The following is a 23446-nucleotide window of genomic DNA, read 5'->3' as shown; positions in this document are numbered from 1 at the left end:
TAATTTTGTACCCAAAAAAAAAAACACTCTAACTTAATCTTTTTTTAAAGAACAAACAAACTTAATCTTAATCCCAATCAAAATAAATTTTTCTATAATTCAACTTCTCAATATCTCAAAATAAATTTTTCTATAATTCAACTTCTAAATATCTAAAGAGTAAAAAACAATTTACAATCTTTTATCTTTCTCAAATTATTAAAGTTAATCTTTCTCTAATTATTAAAGTTGATGTAGTTTTGTAACAAAAAATCCATTTTTTTATAGTTGTATCCAAACAAATTAAATTATTTAAAACATGTGATTTTAATTATAATAACCAAACAAAATAAATCGTGATTTCTTTTATAAATTCTCTTAAACAATAGATATCAAAATCACTTTTATTTTAATTTGTAACAAAACGGGTTCAGAATTGTTCTTTTTAAAGAGGTTATTTTTTTTGGTACAAAAGAGGGCCAAAGGACCTAAAGAGGTGGTTATAATCATGATAAAAATATCTATAAATTATTGAATGACGTTTTTTTTATTTCGTAACAAATTTGTCATATATTTAATTTACATTTTCTAAAAATAAACTATATGACGCACATGTGATTTTATCTCAACGTCTGTTTCCAATAGAAAACATTAATAAATACATTTCATTTATGAATAATATAAAAAATATAGGAGAAACATTTTATACCGACACTTAGAAAAACACGGAAAAAAAGAGTAAATAAAAAAGAAAAAAAACACAGGACTTTTTTTGACAAAAAAAACATAGGACTATTTCTCACTGATACATGTTTTTACATCTAAATTTATTCAAGTATATCCAATTGAATGAGCACAAATAACATAATTTTGAGAGATTTACAAAATCTTTCTCATTTATAAATTATACACGGGGTTAGTATTTATTATGAGAAATACAACTACTTTACATAAAATTAAACATCTTCAAGATTACTTCTTTTGTATAAATGATTTTCATACGTTTTTTGGTTTATCTTAATATCATATTATAAAATTATTATTTTTAATTGTTATTCATTATTAATCATTATATCCTTTCAAAGAATGACTATATAAAAAAACACAAGACAAACGTTACTCTCTAATTAATTAATTAGACACTAACTAATATTGTTGTACAAATCATACATGGGACAGCAATCAGTCACATATTCATTAGTTAAACACATATTCATTAGTTAAATTGATTTTTTTTTATGTATTGTATCTAGGCATGAAAACAAAACCCATACCCGCGAGTACCCATCCGAACTGAACTCAATTTGATGGATTTTTCCCCTCTTTGACTCGGTTTGGGTTTTCCTCGATTTTAAAACACGGGTACGGGATGAGTAACGGGGAAATAGGTATACACACCTTGAACTCATACTCAAACTCGTCCCAAATGTAGAAAAACATTTTATTGCCCCCTTTTATATATAAAGAAACTCAAACCATAAATCATTTCAGTCACACAATCAAAGTCTCAGTCTATCAAATGATACTCACTTCTCAGAGTTCTCTCTATTCTCCATTACCTTAGCCATGATCTATCGTCGTCATTTCTTTGCAGGATAATGCATTGCAACATTGCGTCTGAGGCAGAAAAATACTTCTATTTTATCAAAAAAAAAATTATCCATTGCAGGGATGGGGCTGGGATACCCGAACCCGTCGGAGACGGGGATGAGATTTGATTTCTTATCCCCGTTGGGTATGGGTAGGATAGCGGGTAAGTATATGATAGTAGGGTATGGGGACGAGGAAGGTAAAACTTATCTCCACCCGCCTCATTGTTATGCCTAATTGTATCTTCTAAATAATAGTGGGAGTGATTATAATATACTAATTATAATTTGATATAAGAATCTTGCATGATATACATATTCATTGTTTATAAATTCATATAAAAATAAAAAAATTACAAATATTTTTCAATGATATATAAAAATCACCGGGTTTTTTTTTTTTGACAAAAAAATCACGAGGTTTATTAACGTCCCCGTTATCATTATTGTGATTTTATTATTTATAATATTTTCACATATTTTTAGTCTACCACATTATATTATTTAATAACAACTATTTCAATGTTTTTATTATTATCTTCATCTTTATCAATAATTATTTTTCTTATTTCTCTATGTAAAAATAATATTGTAAATGTGTTTTGACGCATAAATCGCGATTTAAGGATCAGCTCGTGCGGAGCACGCCCCGTGCTTAGCACGGGTCTGTTGCTAGTTATTTAATAAGGACAAAACTTAGATCTTGTGCCTTAAGTGCTGTTTTTACTGTTCTCCATACAAAATATGACACGTGGATATTTAGTCCAAATCAAATTTTAAAGTGTTTGATGTCGTAACTATACCGTTAAAGCAAAGAAGAATTTGAGAGGAACGTTCTCGATCTGCATTTTTTGCACATGTCCTCTGAAATTTATGATGGGAATTTCTAATGATAAAAGCTTGATAACACTATCTTCTATTACCATCATCGACTAATTAAGTGCAATCAGCAAAACAACTAGAAAAGAAAGACAAATTGTGAAATAAGATGAAAAGCCAACGAATAAGAACCATGGCAGAAAGAGAAATTGAATACAGTAAAATCTAACGTCGAGAGAAATAGAGTCGGCAAGAACATAAAGGCCAGAAGGGACATAGATTGCTCACACAGAACCTGTTGAAGTATATGTGCAGGATAACAAATACTAACGATGTCAAACACTTCTGTCAAAATAGAAAACGGTGTCAAACACTTTAAAATCTGATTTGGATTAAATATCCACGTGTCATATTTTGTACGGAAAACAGTAAAAACAGCACTTAAGGCACAAGATCTAAGTTTTGTCCATTTAATAATATATATTTAAGCAATTGAACAAACTTTTGTTAAATTTGTGCCATAAACTACTAAATACGTTTTTTTTCCTTCCATAATCTTAGTTTGTTTTTTTTTCTTTCATAATCTTATTTTCTTTTTTGTTTGATGGACATCATAGTTTGTTTTCTATTTTCTCTATTTTTTTGGTAGTGCTATTTTCTCTATTTATTTGGCAATATAAACACTGATCCCCATATGTTTTTTTGTTTTTGTTAACTATGTTTTTCTAAACAAACTTTTTCTAAAAAAAATTTCTCATTAAATTTGTGGCACCAAAAGAGAAAAAAAAACCTCATCTAACGTTTGTCTTTGGTAACTAACTCTGTCTACATATGTGTCACTTTATGCCAAACTAATCATCTCTCAACTCTATATATAAGCAACATCAAATAGTATTTATAAATCATACTTCATCCTTCATCCTTCGATTAAATCATCTTGCTTCAAATTAATCGTACGTCATATTTTTTTGCTTTGAATCTCTCTTTTTATTTTTAACTTCTTTTTTATATCAAAGATTAAAGTATCTCTCTATTAATATTTTTAACTTTGTCTACCTTTCTATGATTTATTTCTTTTCAATTCTATGTAGGTTGAATAATGGCTTCTCATATTACTGATATTGATGCCATTGTTGCTGGAAAAATCGATTGGAAGATACGTGTTCGTATAGTTAATCTTTGGAAAATTCCTGATTTCAACAAACCAAAAGGGGCATCCAGTATTGAATTACTTTTGCTAGATGAAAAGGCATGGGTCATGTATATGGTTCTGTTGTACCTATAAATTTTGTTGTTAAATATCTCTGATTTATACTACAACATGTTTGTGTTATGTGTGATGAAACAACATGCCTCTATATACTTTTATATGGTTCTATTATACCTATCCATTTTTGTTATTAAAGATCTTTGATTTATTCATGTATTTCACAAGTTGTATCTTCTGTTTTTTCATCACAAGTAAATTTAGCCTATTAAATTAAAAGAAGCATATATGAACGTGTTAGTAAAACAATTAGCCTATTAAATTTAAACAATTAGCCTATTAAATTTAAAGGTGGGGATTTATTTGTTTTGGTTGTTGCTGTGCAGTTTTTGGGTGCGCGGGGTTCCTGTTCCTCCACTATAATCTTCTTTGTTATTTTGAGTTCACTACACTTTCTTTTTGGGTGGCTCTGTTTTAATATAATATGGCGTTAAAAAAAAAATTAAAACGGCCAAACTGCACAGCCGCATCTAACAGGAGCAGCAAAACTGCTGAACTGAATTTAGCAGGACACGGCATGGGAGAGGTTAACATACCTCAGCCAGCTGCCAGCCCAAAACACACCCAAAAAACAACCTAAACTATTATAAATTGATAATAAAAGAAGTTTTTAAATTTGATTCATGACTGTCCATACTATGGACGTGTTGATATGATTATATCATTGTTTTTTTTTTGTTTCACCTTTATTTTTTTTGAAAGAATTTGTTTCAGGTTTATAATTCTCATTATCTTTTTATTCACATAAATTCACATAATATTTTATTTATTTCAGTTGTCAAAGATACAAGCTTCTATTAAAAGCAAGGATTTCAAACAACTTGGAGATTCTATTGAAGAGGGTGCTTCATATACTATAGAAAAGTTCTTGGTCCAATTTAATAAAGGAAATTTTAAGCCAACAAATCACAAATACAAGCTAACTTTGTTAGGAAGCACTATTATAACCAAAACATCTTATGATAAAATTCCTGTAAATTTGTTTAACTTCACAAAATTTCAAGACAGTATTGGTGGTACTGATAACGGTGTTTTAATGGGTTAGTACTTTATACTAAACTTACAAATTAAATATTAACTTACTTTTAGATTTTTATGATTTCTTTTTTATGATTCTACAACCATGTTTATTTGTAGATGTCATTGGCATGTGGTTGGAACGACTGACATTATGGATGTTCAAGTAAAAGGAAAATTGGCTAAAATCTTGGACTTGACTCTTGAAGACCTTGAGTTAGTGGAGTTTTTTTTTTTTATCTTTGTTTTAACTACATATATAGATGTTTTTTTTAATTAAATTTTTCTTAGTCTAATAAAAATTATTTTGTAAATTTCAGGAGCAATACAACCATTTGTACTTCATGGGGTCATTTTGCTGAACAAATGAATAGCTATATGAGCACAAATGGAAATACTTTTCCTGTTGTAGTTGTTATGCATCTATGTCGACTTAAAGTTTTTGGTGGTAATTAGATTATCTTTTTAAATGTAATTATTTTTAATTTCTTTGTATTATTAATGATATATATCACTTAATATCTTTTGGTGTATCGTAATAGGTATGTATGGGATTGCCAATGCATTCAATGAAACCAAGTTGCTTATAAATCCCAACATTGAAGAATGTTGCACCTACAAGAAAGGGTATGCACTAACCTATCGTTATTACACATATATTATATATTGATAATTATTGGAATTTTGTTTTGTTTTGTTTTTGTTAAGTATGATTTTCTTATATTTTACGATACAATGGAAACTGGCAATGCATCTTTGACCTAAGGGGTCACCCAAATGACAACACAATCTTCACTTTCTTTTTCTAATGATCTACTCCAAACAAAAAACATGTCAGTTTTAGATATTACACAAGCTAAACAGGTCTACAACTTTATGCTGATTTGCTTTGACTTATACTATTATACTATGTTGTTAAATAATTCTTAATCCATATCTTTGTGTTTTAATTTTCTAATTATTATTTTTTAAATAAATTTAATAACTATGCAGGTGGGTGCATGTGTTGTCTTGGCTAAAATTATTGACATAGACACCAATAAGAAGTGGTGCTACGTTTCATGTGATAAGTGTTTCAAGAAGGTTGAACCTGTTTATACAAAATACTTTCGTGAAAAATGTGATACATTAGTCGATGCTACAAAAAGGTAACGTTTTCCATATTAATTTTTCTTATGTTTCACTCATGTTTTTTAAGCTAAACTCAATTATTCTTTCTATTCGGTTACTTATATAATTAGCAAATCTAATTTCAATTTTTTCTTTCTTTCTAATAACTTACTATGTACATGATTATATAAACGACAAGTTGCATCATCACCACTTTTATTCTTTTAGTCACTGATTTTTGTGGTTAGTGATTCCTTATAAGGTTATTGGATCTTTCATGTATATTCACTTTTCATTTTAGGTTTATGGTGCACATTCATGTTATGGATGATAGTGGGTCAACTACCTTTGTGTTGATTGATGGAGTTATTTCACAGCACTTTGGAAAGACTGCAAAAGAACAAATGGTATTGATAATGAACTTAAGTATATTGTTTTTTGTATTTTTTATGTTATATTATTAAAACAATAAACATTGGTTTTAATTGTCTACTCATCCAAATCAAAAATAGGGAAAGACCACAAATGATTATCCAACCGAGTTTGACAAGTTACGTGATAAGGAAATGCTTTTCAAACCGGAGATCAATCAATGTCATATCTAACTTCCCGTGCATCGCACGGGTCTAAATACTAGTACTGAACTAAAGTTGTATAGCAAAGCTCATGGACAAATTGTACGTAAAACTCAAATTGTATACAAAAATTGCAAGTGGAGGAAGCAGTATAGGCATTAGTTAGCTTAAGCCTAAATGAGGCATATCAGTGAACTAGTTTGTCGACACCAGCATGTAACTGCGATGAAGGCCGAGTGAGATGGACCAAGAATGTATCAAATAGAGATAGATCAACCTATTGTTCTGAAAAAATAAGAATTCAATTCAAACTCAGAAAGAAGTGCCAATTGTATGCATATTCCTGGAGATGAATTCATCACACTCTTCCGTAAGTCCTTCAACATTAGCTTCAATATGATTTTGAAGGGGAATACGATCTCCAATAGGAAGAGCGCGTCCACAATTGCTTCGATACGAAAGTAACTACTAAAATTGTAATTGAAAAACATAACTATAACATAGAAATTTAAAGAAATATTTAGTAAAATTGTCAAAATAATATTAAGACAATGCAGAAACTACTAAAATCATGTGTATACAATAGAATGAGTGTGTACATTTAATACATGGAAATGATTATAACAGAAACTTTATAGAACTTTAGCTTTAAAATTGCAACGTTTGCAAAAAGGTCATGAGTCCACATTCAAGAAAAAGAAAATATGTGAACATAAAATGACTAAGATTTTCAAGATGTAAATTATGGGATATGGTTTGCCCCTGTCCAGTTTTTGTAACCAATTAGCATTCACAAGGAACCAACGTTTGTTTTTTTTGTCTCAAACTGGCTTTCTCCTGCCTATATAAAAATAAGATGAGTCGGCGACAGTTTCCATAGTTGTGATATTCAATAATCATTTCATGCAACTTAAGGATGGGATATAAAACTTGAAATTTTAATGGAAACAGCTTGTCAATCCTTGATCTGCAAAATTCAGTATAAATGACACAAGATATATTTTGGTTTGGCCTAAATCAGTTCCAATACATTTTAAATGAGTATCGTGGAAATTATTTAAATCAGTCATTAAAAAGATATATCAATGAGGAATAAACAAGAAGAAAAGGGGAAATAAACTGAACAAACAATGTAATCATTTTTATTATCATAGTCATGATTTCTTGCATGATAAGGTAACAAGTTGATGAAAAAAATTGGTTTGCTGATGCTTACAAAGAGTCTTCAGGATGAGAGGCTTGACGAGTATCATATGCGAGAAATTCTGAATCAATGTCTATTCTTGATTCTGAATCTGCATATTGAATCTATCAACCTCATTCCTGAATTGGAGCCAATATTGGACTACGTCAGATAATTTGTGAGGCGCACAAAGCGAGTTCTCTCATTCCAATCGAATTCTCTCCATACACAATAGTCAACGATCGAAACCATAACCGACTTCGAGTAGATGATCAGTCAAAGTTTAATAACATTGTTGTGGATAGTGGATACATTCATTGCACCAGTAACGAAAGGAACTATATGGATTATCGCATGCAAGTTATGGAGTAAGCAAAGGAGCTATTCACACCCCTATTTTTTGGGAGTAATACACTTCTTGTATATACTTTTTTTTTCTCAAATGTCCATGTCTAGAAGAACTATTTTTTTGTGTTGATAAAATCTAGAACAAAACTTTTGAACGTTATTGTCGTAGAACATTGTATAAACTACCATTCTAAACTAACAAGTATCATTAAAAAAATTCAAAACCAAAAAATAATAGATTAATGTAATATTTCATAATAATTAAAAAATTTATATGTGATTTGGTTCGGTTAGAATCCAAAATTTGATCCCAAAACATCTAATAATATTCAATTTTGTGTAATTTTTCATTTAATTTTTAGACCGCTTTACGGGTTTAATTTGGATCATTTTGGAACTAACAACACTCATAGCAAGCATTTGTCAAAAAAAAAAAAACACTCATAGCAAGCATTTCTCCATTTCCCTTCTATTTTATAAAAAATAAATACATATATAAATTCTTCCATAAATAAAATATATGCATGTTTTTAAGAAAAAAATGTGAAAGTACAGAAAGTGTGGTGGCATATAAAGAACAAACGAAGAATATTCTGAGCAAGTTCCATAAATGGTAACAGTAATTATCAAGAAGGCAACTATTTATTCCACTATGTAAGCAAATAGTGAAGTCTTTGTGGTAACATAACAAGTATCAAGTTATCAAACATAATCTTATTCCAATCAAAATTCTTAGAAGAATATATCATATTAATAGCATTCAATGAGAACTTACGGTACATAAAAATGAGATACTAACAAAAACAAAAGCACCCTTAACATAGTTTTTTTTTTGTTACAATAGTTTTATTTTATTTATATTGGATGGAACATTGCATATAAAGCACATGCAATATTATTATTATTTATATTGGACTGAATGACAATAGAAGGCATTCTGTGTGAGCGGCAAGGTCATTATTGACTTTTTCGACTGGAACAACCTCAGGAACTAGAGGAGCGCGAAAGTAGTTCAAGATGCCGCAATCGGAGTGGTCGTGGCACCAGCAACCAAACAAGCAATCCACATGTGCGGAAGTTGGCAGAGTTTTACCTCTGTCGGCCGCCGCAGAACCACTCATCAAAGCCATGAGCATCATCATGAAAACAAACACAACTTTCATATTGATTTTTGTTTGATATTTTGCTATGGTTTCAATTTATATTTGTATAGTCTCAACCACCCCACCTTCTTCTTCTTCTCACATTCTTTATGTCCTTGCTTGACTTCCCCATTCTTTGTGCTTGTAACTATTCTTTTTTTGTTTTTTCGGAAGGTAGTTAAAACATACAATTCTTTGTTGTTTTATAAAGGTAGTTACAACTTACAATTCTTTAGTATTTTCATTTTATTAAATTCATTTCAAAAATGAAATGTTGATTTGAATTTACCTATGTGAAAAGAAAAAACAAATGTGGTTTGAAAAGGTAATAAGAAATAAATGAAGGTTGATATGGATTTGGAAGAAGCCAAAACTTCAAGTCTTGTGATAAGTTGGTTTTTTCAAGGGGTGAAAGTGATCATATCATAAACATAACAATCGAAAGGGGTAAATAAAATGACATGGAGGTGGGATTGAAAATTGATATGGAATTGGAATTAGGTTATATGTTGTTTTCTTGTTTCTTCTGTTTTTTGTAATCATTCTTAGGTTGCTCTAATAATATTACATCACACTTATAAAACTCAATCATATTTCATTTCAATTATAAACAGATTAAACAATGTTTATGAAACTATCGTTAATGATTTTTTATTTTCAACTTCTGATTCGAGAAAATAATCAAATTTTTAATTTGACGGTATGATGACTTATTTAATAAACGCCAACCATTTTATTGCTACCCACACCACCACATTATGATTCGTCCAATGAAGAGAAAAATAAGGAATGATCCATCATTATATGAAACCTGCTTAACTATAAATGCTTCAAGGGTTGTTTGGGTGGTTCCAATCAAGAAGTAAGTAAACTTTTGTCAATATCGATTTTTGTTAGGAATTCCTTTTTATAGTGAATTAGACGAGTTGAGACATCTTTTAAGACATTGTAAATAATTATGTAAGGCAGTTAAAAGATATGATTTATACTAATTGGAAGGTATATATGTAATATTAATTAAATAATTTAATTAAAAAATATAATTAAATTTGACAATTACCTCATATGTTCCAAAATAACTGACCTTTTTTTACTATATGCACTACTGATATATTATATTTTAACTATTTTTTATTAATATATAAAAATAAATTGTAGCAAATAAGACATTGTTAAATTTATCTGAATAAATATTTTTAAAATTTCAACTTTTTATAGTTTTTACTTATAAGTAATTAAAAATATTAAACGTCAAAATTTTACAGGGACAAATGTGAAACATTCAACTAGGTTAGCCATTTTAGAATAGAGGAAGTAATCTATATCTATATCTATTTTAAGCCCTTCGTTAACATTTATTTGTTTCAAAGCAAAATATAAAAGATGTTGCAAACTACAAAATAAATTCAAATAAAAAACAGGTATGTGGTCATGTTATCTCATTGTTTGAGAGTCTTTTTCATTCTCTATTCATGTCCAACCACTATACATGCCTCTCACTCATATCTCATGTAACTGAAAATACAAAGAGAGTAAAACATCTTATTGTTTTCTGTACATGAACTATACATATCTACCCACAATATAAACAATGGGGTGCAATTGAATTTGTGGGAGAGAGCACAGAGGATAAGAACAAAAAGTAGAAGAGAAAATCCTCACTTTGTTTCACTATTATCATTTCCTATTATATTGTAACCCGCACTTACATGTGCTTATTTTATTTATATGTGTTATATTATGCATTGTGAGTTTAATTATTTGGTAATATTGTCGATCTAATTAAGCACAATAACTGAGAAAATATATCTTTTAAACAAAAGTATAGGAACACATATTTTAAATATTTAGTTGCAAAATCTAAGCATTCCAAATATGTGAAATAAAAATTCAAGTGTTTTAGCACTTTTTGTTATGCTTGCATAGTTGTTGGCTTTTCTTAAAAGTTGCTATCGTTTGTTCTGTTTGGATTGGAATGAGTCATTGTCCTTGTAAAACTTGTATTTTGTAAATAGAAAAATATCTAATATGGAATAGTTTATTCTCAATTTGCAATATATACTCTTTTGTAAAACTCGATCTTTAAAATATTATTTGAAATAAAGGTCATCGTAATGTAATTTTGTAGATCTACAATTATTCAAGTTGTGATTTCTAAACTATATTTCTAAGATACGGGTGTGATGACAAAAATTTTACATAATTGATGGTAGCGCTGCATTAGCCATATTTTATCATTATTTTCAATTATGAAAAAAATTCATTGTTAGAAGTATAAGACCATTACAAAATAAAATAAACATTTATTTTTTCTGCAACAAAGAAGACATTCCTTCTCAAATGAAACAAATTCATTTGAAATAATATAGCACATTGAACAATTTGCATTTAGTTTATAAACACTACCGAAAAGACGTGCACTCACGTATCCGTCTTTCCGCTCTTTTTATTGTGTTAACGTTTGAAAATTATGAACGGTGTTATTTTTTTATAAAATTTTGATTTTTATTAAATATATATATATATATATATATAAATGTTTGTTGCTTTCAAATTATAACAACTCAAAATAATCATGTTTATCCATTTCAATGATACCAACAATATAACAAAAGAATATAATCTAAATTATTTTTTTTAATGACACCACCAACAACAATCTTTATTAAAGAAAAAATTGTTTAAGGTTATAATTGTGATAATGAAAAAGTAAGTATAAATATACTCATCTAGTTTGTTACACCTTTTTAAAGGATAAAAGAAGAAAAAAATTTGGACATATAAGGAAAAAAATTGGACATATATATACTCAATGAGAACTTACAATACATAAAAATGAGATACTAACAAAAACAAAAGCACCCTTAACATAGTTTAATTTTATTTTTATTGGATGAAACGTTATATATAAAGCACACACAATATTATTATTATTTATATTGGATTGATTAGTCTTAGTGACAGTTAGAATATTTACTATAATGACAATCTATAAAGCATTATGTGTGAGCAGCAAGGTCATCATTGAATTTTTCAACTGGAACAACCTCAAGAATTGGAGGAGCACGAAAGAAGTTCAAGATGATGCAAACGGAGTGGTCATGGCACCAGCAACCAAACCAACAATGTGCGGAAGCTGGTAGAGTTTTACCTCCACCGGCCGCCGCACAACCAACCATCAAAGCCATGATCATGAAAAGAAACACAACTTTCATATTGTTGATTTTTGTTGTTTTGCTATGGTTTCAATTTATATTTATAGAGTCTCCACCACCCCACCTTCTTCTTCTTCTTCTCACATTCTTTATATCGTTGCTTGACTTCATGTACTTGTGAATTTTTTTGTTTTTTCGGAAGGTAGTTACAACTTACAATTCCTTGGTGTTATAGGAAGGTAGGTACAACTTACAATTCTTTAGTATTTTTCATTTTATTAAATTCATTTCAAAAATGAAATATTGATTTGAATTTACCTATGTGAAAAGGGAAAAAAAATGTGTTTTGAAAAGGTAGTAAGAAATAATGGAGGTTGATATGAATTTGGAAGAAGACAAAACTTAAAGTCCAGTGATAAGATGATTTTTCAAGGTGTGGAAGTAATGATGTCATAAACATAACAATCAAAAGAGATAAATAAAATGACATGGAGGTGGAATTCAAAATTGATGTGGAATTGAAAGTCTTAAGTTATATATTGTTTCTCCTTCCAAAAAAAACTAGTGTAAATACATGACTAACTCAATTACGCGACTTTTATAAGGTTTCCTATCACAAAACTCAAAACCTGTTAAAACACTAAGCTTGTCTTTGTCTTCTCTTACCATATCATTAATGACTTTTTTTCAGTACATTAAGCTTGTCTTCACTTAAGGTATATTAAGTTTTGAAAAATGCTAAACCTCCCGACAATAAGTCTCACGATATTATCACGACGGTGTATTGCAAAAAGAAATAACCATGTGGGCCAACTCTTATGTTTTCAATCACCCCATGTATTGCAATAAAAAACTAAATCTAACGGTTGCAAAGCTTCGGGAATCTCTCTTGATAAAAACCTTCGCTGTTAATAGCAATGCTGTTAAGTTTTTCGTAAAAAATAAATCAGATCCCTAACCTCTTATGAAAAAGACAAAAAGAAGATATAAATACATAAATCAAAAAGAAGATAGTATAGTGTAAGTGAATTCAATTTGAAGTTGTTTGATTACTCTACCATGTGAATTCAATTTTAGGTGATCTTAATATTATCTTAATTTTAAGCTTAATTTTAATCTTAAGCTTAATATTAATTTTATCTTAATCTAAATCTTATCTTATCTTCTACTATACAAATTGAGAACAACAAATAGGAAAAACTAAATAGGTGTCGAGCTCTAAGCAACAATATAGTAATTTTCACGATCTTATTTTATTATTATGCATTTTTTCACAAGTCACAATATTTGGTCAGACTCACATATTTAGAAAAAGATAGAAAGAGAAAAGAATTCAATAATATGTATTTTTAGAATAATTAAACGATATATATTTGGTGAGTATGTGCCCAAATATTGTGTCCATATAAGTATGTTAGAGAATCTAACAGTGTTTTACAACCTTGGTATCAATGGAAAATAGGTTTAATTGCACTTTTGACCCCTATCTTTTCAAAAGTTGTGATTTTGGACCCCTAACTAATTAAAATACAAAACAGTCCCCTATGTATTTGATCTTTGGCAGTTTTGGCCCCCAATGCCAATTTTGACTTGGTCTTCGCTGACATGGCACCCACATAGGGGCCAAGTTTTGGCCCCCAAATCCAAAGTTATAATACCTATAAATTAGTACTATACAACTAGTAAGCATAGTAAATAAATTGTATCATCATCTGATTAAAATATCTTGATGATGGAAGAGCTTTTAAAAACATTCATCAGTTGCTAATGTACTGTGTCACTTTTTTGGTGATTCAAATTCTGGATGGTATAGGCACAAGAGGCAAACTGGGAGCTGTACAAGAAACAAAAAGAGGCAGAAGCAATTATGTATGAGAAGAAGACAGAGGCAGAAGCAAAGATAGCATTGGCAGATGCAACATTTTATGCTCGTAAACAAGCCGCTGAAGCAGAGCTATATGCAAAGAAGAAGGAGGAGGAGGGGATCGTGACACTTGGGAATGGTCAAGGGGTGTATGTAAGTACGCTTCTCAATAAACTTGGAGGTGATTATGCAGCTTTAAGGGACTACTTGAACCAAAGATTAGTATTTGGACTAAATGGTGCTGATAATAGTGGTGAAAAAACTGAGGCAATACGCGAACTTGCCCCCTCTGTTTAAGACAGTCGATGAGCAAACAGGCATGTATTAGTATCAGGTTTAAAATCTTATGTTATATGCTTAATTTAATTTACATTTGTATATGCTTGGTATTTAAAATCTTATGTATATGCTTAATCTGCATATTGAATCTATCAACCTCATTCCTGAATTGGAGCCAATAAAGCAATGTCAAGGAGAAAAAAACGGAACTGAAGTTACCAAACCTTGTGATTTGCACGTCTCTAGTCTGTTTTGAGGCATGTTAACTGTGTTGGTTTACATGTCTTCAGTCATATCGAATATTTATCTTTTATCAATATAAGTAACACATATGAGGATTGAAGGTGCACGTAATTTATATTAACATGCAAATTCAATTACTTATCTCGACGAAAGTGAATAGAACACAACGATTTTAGTTGAAAATTTTAATACTCCCTCCGTTTCAAAATGAGTGTCACTTTAGCCCAAAAAAATTGTTTCAAAATGAATGTCGCTTTACATTTTCAATACAATTTAATTTTTTTCTTCCAACTTTACCCTCAATAAATATTCCAACTTTTCTCTCACACAATTTTCAATGCAACTTTAATTTTGTCTTTCTCTTATAAAGTAAGGGTAGTTTAGTAAAAACATTATATCCAATGATTATTTCATTATGTGTGCCAAAGCCTAAAGCGACACTCATTTTTAAACGGAAGGAGTAGAAAATAAGGATATTCACACAATGTAACAAGAAGAAATCATGTAATTCTTATGTTTATTTTTAATAAAGAATTGCACTAAATCCAAATAACAATTTTCATAACCTAAGATAGAATGGTGGATAAATTACCCACCATCCTTTAAAGGTAATCTAGAAAAAACCCCTAAAATACTTTCGAACATCACAAACGTCTTTGTGAACGATCTTCGCCTGCGCTGTTAATTGATCAACAGTCACAACACATTCAAGCTCAACTATAATCTTCAACAAATATGTAACTGATCCCAATTTGATTTTCGACAGTGCTCTCACCTTCAAAGTTAACGGCACACTCCTTTTCGCAACAGCATTCACCAAAGCTATACGATCCGATTCTTCAAGTACAATGCCGTTACTTTTCAGCACCATTGGAAACACGGTCATGTTATTTGGCGGCTGATAAAACATGGGCAGAACGTCGTTACTGAGTCTAACGTCTCTGTAAAACATATCAAGGCTGCTATGATCTTTTTCATAATAGATTCCAATCTCTGGGTTGCGGCCGTTATCAGCTTTAACGGAGATATCAAACTCTGGCCAAATCACTGACGACGGCGAAGTGAGGTTCATCCCCTTTACAGCAATGCCATCAATTGAATAGTGAGGATAGTGTGGTTGGAAAATCAAAACAAGGGCAGCAAGGAGAATGAGCACGGTCAGAATGAAGAAGACACTTACAGCACCGGTCCCAGAGACTTTCCTGGCGATCAGAGTTGGCGTAAAGTTCGCCATTCTCCGGGTCATTGTGAACTCGAGAAGCCATCGAGGGTGTGAGTGTTTATAGAGAGGGATGTTGAGTGTGAATTAAGGCTATTGAATATTGATTATTATGAATATATATTTATAATTTACTCAATTTTTTATATCCAATAAAATATGGTGGTTACCCGTTAAAATGAAAAATCAGTAGAAAGAGAAAATCTACCTTGTATATCCCACATATTCTTTGACAGAAATTAATCAATATTACACAATGATAAAATTTTGTACCAATATTATGATAGTCTAAAAATAATATATGAAAATTCCTTAAAATGGTGTGTAAGACCGATCACCTTAAAACACATTAATAAATTGTGAATCTATACTCTCTCAGAAAAAAAAAATTGTGAATCTATTCTTTAAAATATATATATATATATATATATATATATATATATATATATATCCCTTAAAAAAATTGTGAATCTATTTTTTTTTAAGGAATAAAGTGTGAATCTATGTTCTGGCTCAACTGGCAAAATGCCTAAATTGTTAAGCCGGATGCCATGACCGGGGTTCGAACTCCGGTACCTCCACTTATGTGTGTGAGTTAATAATGGCTTTGTCATTTCATCTATCTATAAAATATATATATATATATATATATATATATATATATATATATATATATTGTGAATCTATTTTTTTTAAGGAATAAATTGTGAATCTATGTCTAGTTCTAAACATCCTAATATGAATATCATGGGCGGAGTCTAGGGTGGGCAAGCTTCTCACCGCGAACTCGCCGCCAAGTCTGAACCCCAATTGTAAGTTTGTTCGGTTTTTTTTTTATATCTTCTTTGAATCCTTTATTCCTCTATAACCATTCTTTTCCAAGTTTATGCCAAATCTGTAAATGGAAAATTTTTGGAGAAAACCGAGGCTACATGAGATTGGAAGATGGAAAGTTTGAAAGGGGAGACAAAAGAAAAGATACGTTACAGACGCGACCACCCTACACTTGCAAAAATATTCCTCACGCACCGTGCGCGATATGAACTGGTGTCGCACCCTAAAACGTGCCAATATCATGACCAAACCGAAACAAACAAAATTTTAAGGAAGCAAGAACCAAATTCTCATGAATCAACAAATCATCACACACAAGTACATAGGAACTAGCCAAAAAGGAACTAGTTCAGTCACTCTCTCTCTCTCTCTCTCTCTCTCTCTCTCTCTCTCTCTCTCTCTCAAACCAACCATGACAATTCTAAGATCAATACTGAAAGCAACAAAAACCCATCTTCATCGTTCATCATCTCTTCTCCATAACATGAGCAATCTCCTAGAAAACACGGTATACATAGGTCCAACACCACAAAACAAAAGAGTAACACTTTCACAACTACGGCAAAAACATAAAAACTCACAACCAATCACAATGGTCACTGCTTACGATTACCCTTCTGTTGTTCACCTCGATATGGACGCCATTGATATCTGTCTTATTGGTGATTCTGCTTCCATGGTTGTTCATGGTCATGATACTACTTTGCCTATTACTCTTGATGAAATGCTTGTTCAATGATACCATATTATGAAACTGAAAAATAAAATGATTTTCCTTAAGTGTTCAATGATTACAAAGCTATTTATAGCCAATTGCATGAGTACCATAACATACTATGGTACTGCAGTAGCTTATTATGCAAACAACTAAGCTAAAGCCTATTACTTGGAGCTCAAGGCATCTGTATTTGTAGTTACATGTAATAATTGTCGTGCTGTTGCTCGAGGTGCTAAAACTCCTCTTCTTGTTGGTGATTTGCCTTTTGGAACCTATGAATGTAGTTCTAATCAGGTACTTATTTCTTTGATATGTTTTGATAAACAACTTATTTGCATGTTGATTATGATAAGCACTTATGCATAAGTTTACGTAAGCTATTTCTATAGGAAATGAGTTGTTTGCATTAAATATCTTAGTGGATGAGTCATCATGTTTTAGAATCAAATGAATGAAGAATTTAGTTATGCTAGAGTAGTCTAAGTATAGCTTATTCTCTAAATGAAAGCACCAATTGTTATGAACAATTATAAAAACGTATTGTATAACTTAAAACCTTATCTTAAGTCATAATTGTTGTTTGATGAGTTTACATGCAACACTGTGATATCTGATTACTTATTAAACTCAGAAGGTTCTGTAGGTTGAGAACTTGGATTTGGGAAAAGAGATTATGTTGTGGAACTTACTGTGTATAACTTGGTCTTAGTTAATAGGAGTACCTAGATATTTTGAGAAGGTTTCGGCAAATAACCTCTTAAAACAAAATAATCAAAAAGAACATTTTGATTAAATTGAGGAAAACATATTTATACAAGCAGTGTTTGATCATTGACTGACAATCTGAGTAGAAATTTGAGGTTCAACAACCTGCAGTAATCCAATAGCCAACCTCCTAATCAAATCTTTAACTTATATTTCCACCGCAAAGCCAAACCACTTGCTACTATATTTATACAACTAACAGTTGGTTGCTTCTTCACTTAAACTGACTGAACCAAGTAATAATAGTAAGTTACAACCGTTATCTAATTACTCTAGACCTTTCAGCACTAGCCCTCCATTTTCTTAATAATTAAGCTTTACTAAATAGTTTTAATAGGTTTTGTTTCGATTTAACATCTTATTTGTGTAATTGTTTTAACTTTCTTAGAATGTGCAATTGTTTTAAGTGCTGCTGTTTTGATCATAACCAGGCAGTGGACACGGCAGTTTGAATTTTGAAAGAAGGACAAATGGATGCCATAAAGTTGGAAGGAGGTTCACCTTAAAGAATTGTTGCAGCAAAAGCTATTGTTGAAGACGGAATAGCTGTGATTGGGCATGTTGGTCTTACTCCACAAGCCATTAGTGTTTTAGGAGGATTTAGGCCACAGGGAAGGAATGTTGCAAGTGCTGTCAAAGTCTATATCTATTCTTTCACGCATGATGCAAGTAGTTTTACATTTGAACAATTTTTTTGTCATTCTAAAATGAATGAGTTTGTGTAGGTTGTCGAGACAACATTGGCTTTGCAAGAAGCAGGGTGTTTTGCTGTTGTTCTTGAATGTGTGCCTAAACCAGTGGCTGCAGCAGCAACAGCGGCACTTCAAATTCCTACAATTGGAATTGGGGCTGGTCCCTATTGCAGTGGACAGCTCAGTTGGCCTAATATTCATGTATGTTTGGATTGACAGCAAATTAGTCATAGTCATGATGTTCTACCGTGATTTTGGCAAAAACCACACTTTGTTGCTTCAACAAAATCATAATGTCGCTGTGATTTTGTGAAACTCACGGTGATTCCAAATACTGAGTAGCCTACATTAGTTGCAATTATTTTCTTTAGCTAATAATAATTGACTTTTGCTTTATTTCAATGCATTTATTCTTCTTCAAGTTGCTGTGTACTTTCGCTTCCTGATAATTGTCTCTCTTAAATAATGTTTTCACTTCAATACAATATATGGTGATGTTTTTATCAAGTTTGAGAATATGCTAAGATTGGTCTCGTGTCTCTTCGGAAATAATTAAACAGAGGATCATTTACGAGCTTATGATTTTACATTAACAAAGAGAAAAGGGAATCTTTTTCTCAGTTCAAAGTAAGACAATAATTTCTAATTTATTTTTTATTAATCATGCAGGTGCTTGTTTACCATGATCTTCTTGGTATGTTACAACACCCTCACCATGCAAAGGTATTTAGATCAAATGTTAACCTCATTTTTCTTTCAATTTTTATAGGATATAATGATACAATGTTGGAGTTGAGATGTGACCATATTTTTTGCAGGTGACTCCAAAATTTTGTAAACAGTATGCTCGTGTCGGAGACGTCATCAATAAAGTCTTAGTGAAATACAAGGAAGATGTGATGAATGTAACACCCCGTTTTCCCAACATAGAAATTTCATAAATAAATCAGAGTTTTTCAACATAAAATGGAATGTCACATTCTTTTCTTAAAAATCATAAATGGAATAAATAATAATTTATCCTTCAAAAATCATTCAACATAAGTATTTCTAAACTTTGCAGCGGAATTAGTTCAACATCATAAAAATAGTCTTTGACACCAAGGTCTCATCACTATAGTCTCATAAATAGTCTAAACATCATGATTTGTTCAATCCGACAACTTCATTATAATTCTCATAAAAACAATACGTAAGGAATAAAAAGTAAAGACATAATCCCCATCCTGTTACGTATCAGAGCACCTAAGACGACACGGCGGAGATTACTCACAAAAACAGCTAGTCCTGGTTACCTGCGCGTTACCAACGTAAGGGCAACATTCAAACAGGAGGGGTGAGATTTCTCAAACAATAATATAAAGCATATAAATCATATAAAGTACATTCAACAACTTAAACATCCTATAATTCATTAATCATATCTAGCAACTTAAACTTCCTTAACTAGTATCATTATTCTTCCTACATTAGTCATATACTTCATATTATATCATCATATAAATATCATCACATATCTACAAATATTAGTCATAAACATTATCATATATCCTTTTAATCATAGCATCTTAATCATAGACATAAACATCATCATATAACATCAAGTACTAATCATAACCATCTCATAACATTATATATCAACCATAAACATAATCACAAACAATCCATCTTCAATATAATCACGAGGAATCATCATACATCATCATTAGTAAACGTATAACATCTTATCATAATTCACATATCAGCATATCATAAATCACATAGCATCTTATCATAACAACTTCATATTCAATCATCATAAACAAATCATAATCAACATCATCATCAATCCTAAACAACATCATCGTCAAACATCATCATCATCATCAAACATAAACAACATCATCGTCAAACATCATCATCATAATCAAACATCATCATTAAACATGAACAACATCATCGTCAAACATCATCATCAAAATCAAACATCATCATCAAACATGAACAACATCATTGTCAAACATCATCATCATAATCAAACATCATCATCAAACATAAACAACATTCTTAATCAAACTCATCATTCACTTCATTTTCAATCTTAAACAACTTCATAGTCGACTCGACACTTGACTTGACAATGCGACTCAACTTGACAATGCAACTCTTAACAACTTAAATCATCGTAAACTTCTTGATATGCAAATGCATGTGGTACCATTCAGGGCATCAAGCCCCCAACATATATGAGCGTAAATAGGCTCTTCAACAAGTGAGCATAAAGCTGCCGGGCCTCAAGCCCCCAACGTAGTTTGAGCATTAAGATGTTGGGCCTCAAGCCCCCATCTTTAATGAGTATGCAATGGACTAAATCTTCCTACAACTTGACAACTTAAACAACATCATGAACATCTATGACATCCTAACATCTTGACATCTTGACAACATAACATCTTAACAACTTAACGACTCGATGACTTAACAACTCTTATCATCTTAACGTCTTAACATCTTAACATCTTAACATCTTAGCATCTTGACAACATATGATCACATAAATAATTCATGTCATATTATAATATAACAATATCAAATGATAATAAACAACATCTTAAAACATCATATTCATCAATCATAAACAACTTCATATAACATCGTATTTAAACATCGACAATAATTCACCATGTATCTTTGTAAAAACATAATAAATTATCCACAACATATTTTCATGTCAAACCAAAGCTACTGGAAAGATATCACAAATATCAACAACTTTCATGTTTACAACAAAGATCAATTCAAAACAGAAACATATGACCAAAACGCAAAAACATGAAGCAGAGAATGATGTCACCGTACAATTTTGCTAAGACCTCCATGTAGTATTTTCATCATAACTCACAGACCAAACATCTTTTTCACGTCAAACCAAAGCCACTAGAAAGCTAACAAAATTATCTAAAACTTTCATGTTTACGCCTAAGACCAATTATGTACCGATCAATAAAAATTCACTATGACCTACGTGCAGTAATTTGACCATAACTCAAATTCTATAAATCGTTTTGACGTGAGACCAACGGCATTAGAAAGCTAACATCCATACCTACAACTTTCGTGTTTACACCTAAGACCAATTCCACACCGATCAATACCAGTTTTAATATCAAAATTCGGGCAGAATGCAGATTTTCTTCAAGTTTCACCTAATCTCATGGTGCTAACCTCAAAACTACTTCCAATAATCATCCTATGGATTATCTAAGGCATGTACACAATTTCTACATCAATTCAACAAGTTTTCATTATCTAATCATCAAATCTCTCTCAAAACCCTAATTCTCAAATTCTCACAAACTCTCCCCAACTTGTTAGATGTAATCTAATGATTTAACAACTTAATATTAATGCAAGATAGTCTCACCCTCACCTTAGATTAATTCCAGAATCAGCGGCAGCATTCTTCTTTCCTAAGGTCTTCTCCTCTTCTCTTGACTTTTCTCTCCTCTTCTCTTCTTTCTTGTTCTCCTCTTTTCCAAAAAGCGGTTTCCGGTAAACTCTTTCTAATCTAAGCTTCTCTATTTATAATACTAAAATATTCTTCCCAAATCTATTTAGGCTCAACAACTTACTCTTATTTCTATTCTAACCCCCAATTCCACTCACACTAATAATCCTCATATTCTAATGAATAATATTTCTCTACTAAATATATATCTCTCCCACTTGAAAATATTAATACAACAAATAACATATATATTTCCACATAAAATAACAAATATATTTCTGCACCAAATAACATATATATTATGCTAGTAAATACCAACATATAACATAACAAAATATTACTCAACAAAATATATTAACTAAATTATAAAAAGACATCTAATCTCAATAAATCATATATCCCTCATATAAATCATATAAATACATAAATATATTCTAAAACTAAGTAAAATAATTAAATAAAAAGGAGGGCGTTACAATGAATGGTTCATTTCCCGATGCTCAACATAGTCCATACAAAATCCGTGAAACTGATGCTAATGGTTTCTTAAATGAGCTGCAAAAGTTAGGTTTTGACAAGGCTGCATCTGCGGCATCTGAAGCAGTTCAGAAGATGGTTACAAAATCAACAAAGTAACAATTTAGTAAAGCTAAGAATCCTCCTAAGTTATTCGTTTGATGTTTTTCATTGTCTTCAATGCCAGCATAAACTGAAGGACGTAAATGAAGTGAATTTGGGCAGAACAGATAGATAGATTTAAGTTATTTTCTTAAGGCTCGTTGCTTCATTGGTCAAATTCATGAAATTTTATTGATATGTTAGAGAAACAAATTTTGCCACCCCACATCATATATGGAACCAATAGAAAAATTAAGGCGATGTCACGAAAGAAAATTCTTGAAGCGTTGTATCAAAAAAAATGTTGAAAACTGATTTTGATTTGTTCCTTTTATTTATTTATTTATGCACTTATTGATCTAATCCATCCTTTTAGTTTGTCAAAAATAACATGCTTCCATTGTAAAATTAGTTTTCTTTGCATACTTATGTGTTATTTCAGACAACATAACATCATGTTTATTTTCTGATTTGTTTTTGGATTTAGCTTGTATTATGGAGCATAGTCTTGTTTCTTTTCATGAGCCCAAGAGTGCATTTTAT

At 30.7% G+C, this 23446-nt stretch overlaps 1 protein-coding gene and 2 pseudogenes across 1 annotated transcript; 2 read left to right on the top strand and 1 right to left on the bottom strand.

Moving 5' to 3' along the window:
• LOC146899915 (flotillin-like protein 3) overlaps positions 1-23446 on the top strand; it is a 98274-nt pseudogene that overhangs the window by 5325 nt on the left and 69503 nt on the right.
• LOC146899924 (NDR1/HIN1-like protein 13 pseudogene) lies at positions 15144-15835 on the bottom strand (annotated as a pseudogene).
• LOC146899923 (3-methyl-2-oxobutanoate hydroxymethyltransferase 1, mitochondrial-like) lies at positions 19468-22942 on the top strand. Its single transcript, XM_085734436.1, has 3 exons — positions 19468-19521; positions 19617-19703; positions 22754-22942. Exons 1-3 carry the CDS (start codon positions 19495-19497, stop codon positions 22919-22921), a joined length of 282 nt encoding a protein of 93 aa, XP_085590562.1. The 5' UTR covers positions 19468-19494; the 3' UTR covers positions 22922-22942.

The sequence above is a fragment of the Medicago sativa genome, chromosome 8, assembly GCF_051527215.1.
Source record: "Medicago sativa cultivar Bolivia chromosome 8, Bolivia_mono, whole genome shotgun sequence".
Taxonomy (NCBI): Eukaryota; Viridiplantae; Streptophyta; class Magnoliopsida; order Fabales; family Fabaceae; genus Medicago; species Medicago sativa.
This window is presented reverse-complemented; position numbering and strand designations above follow the sequence as displayed.

Coding starts and splice junctions, on each gene's coding strand:
- LOC146899923 (XM_085734436.1), top strand. CDS start 19,495: ATGTTACAACACCCTCACCATGCAAAG. Junction 19,522..19,616: donor AACACCCTCACCATGCAAAG/GTATTTAGATCA, acceptor TATTTTTTGCAG/GTGACTCCAAAATTTTGTAA. Junction 19,704..22,753: donor ACAAGGAAGATGTGATGAAT/GTAACACCCCGT, acceptor AATAAAAAGGAG/GGCGTTACAATGAATGGTTC.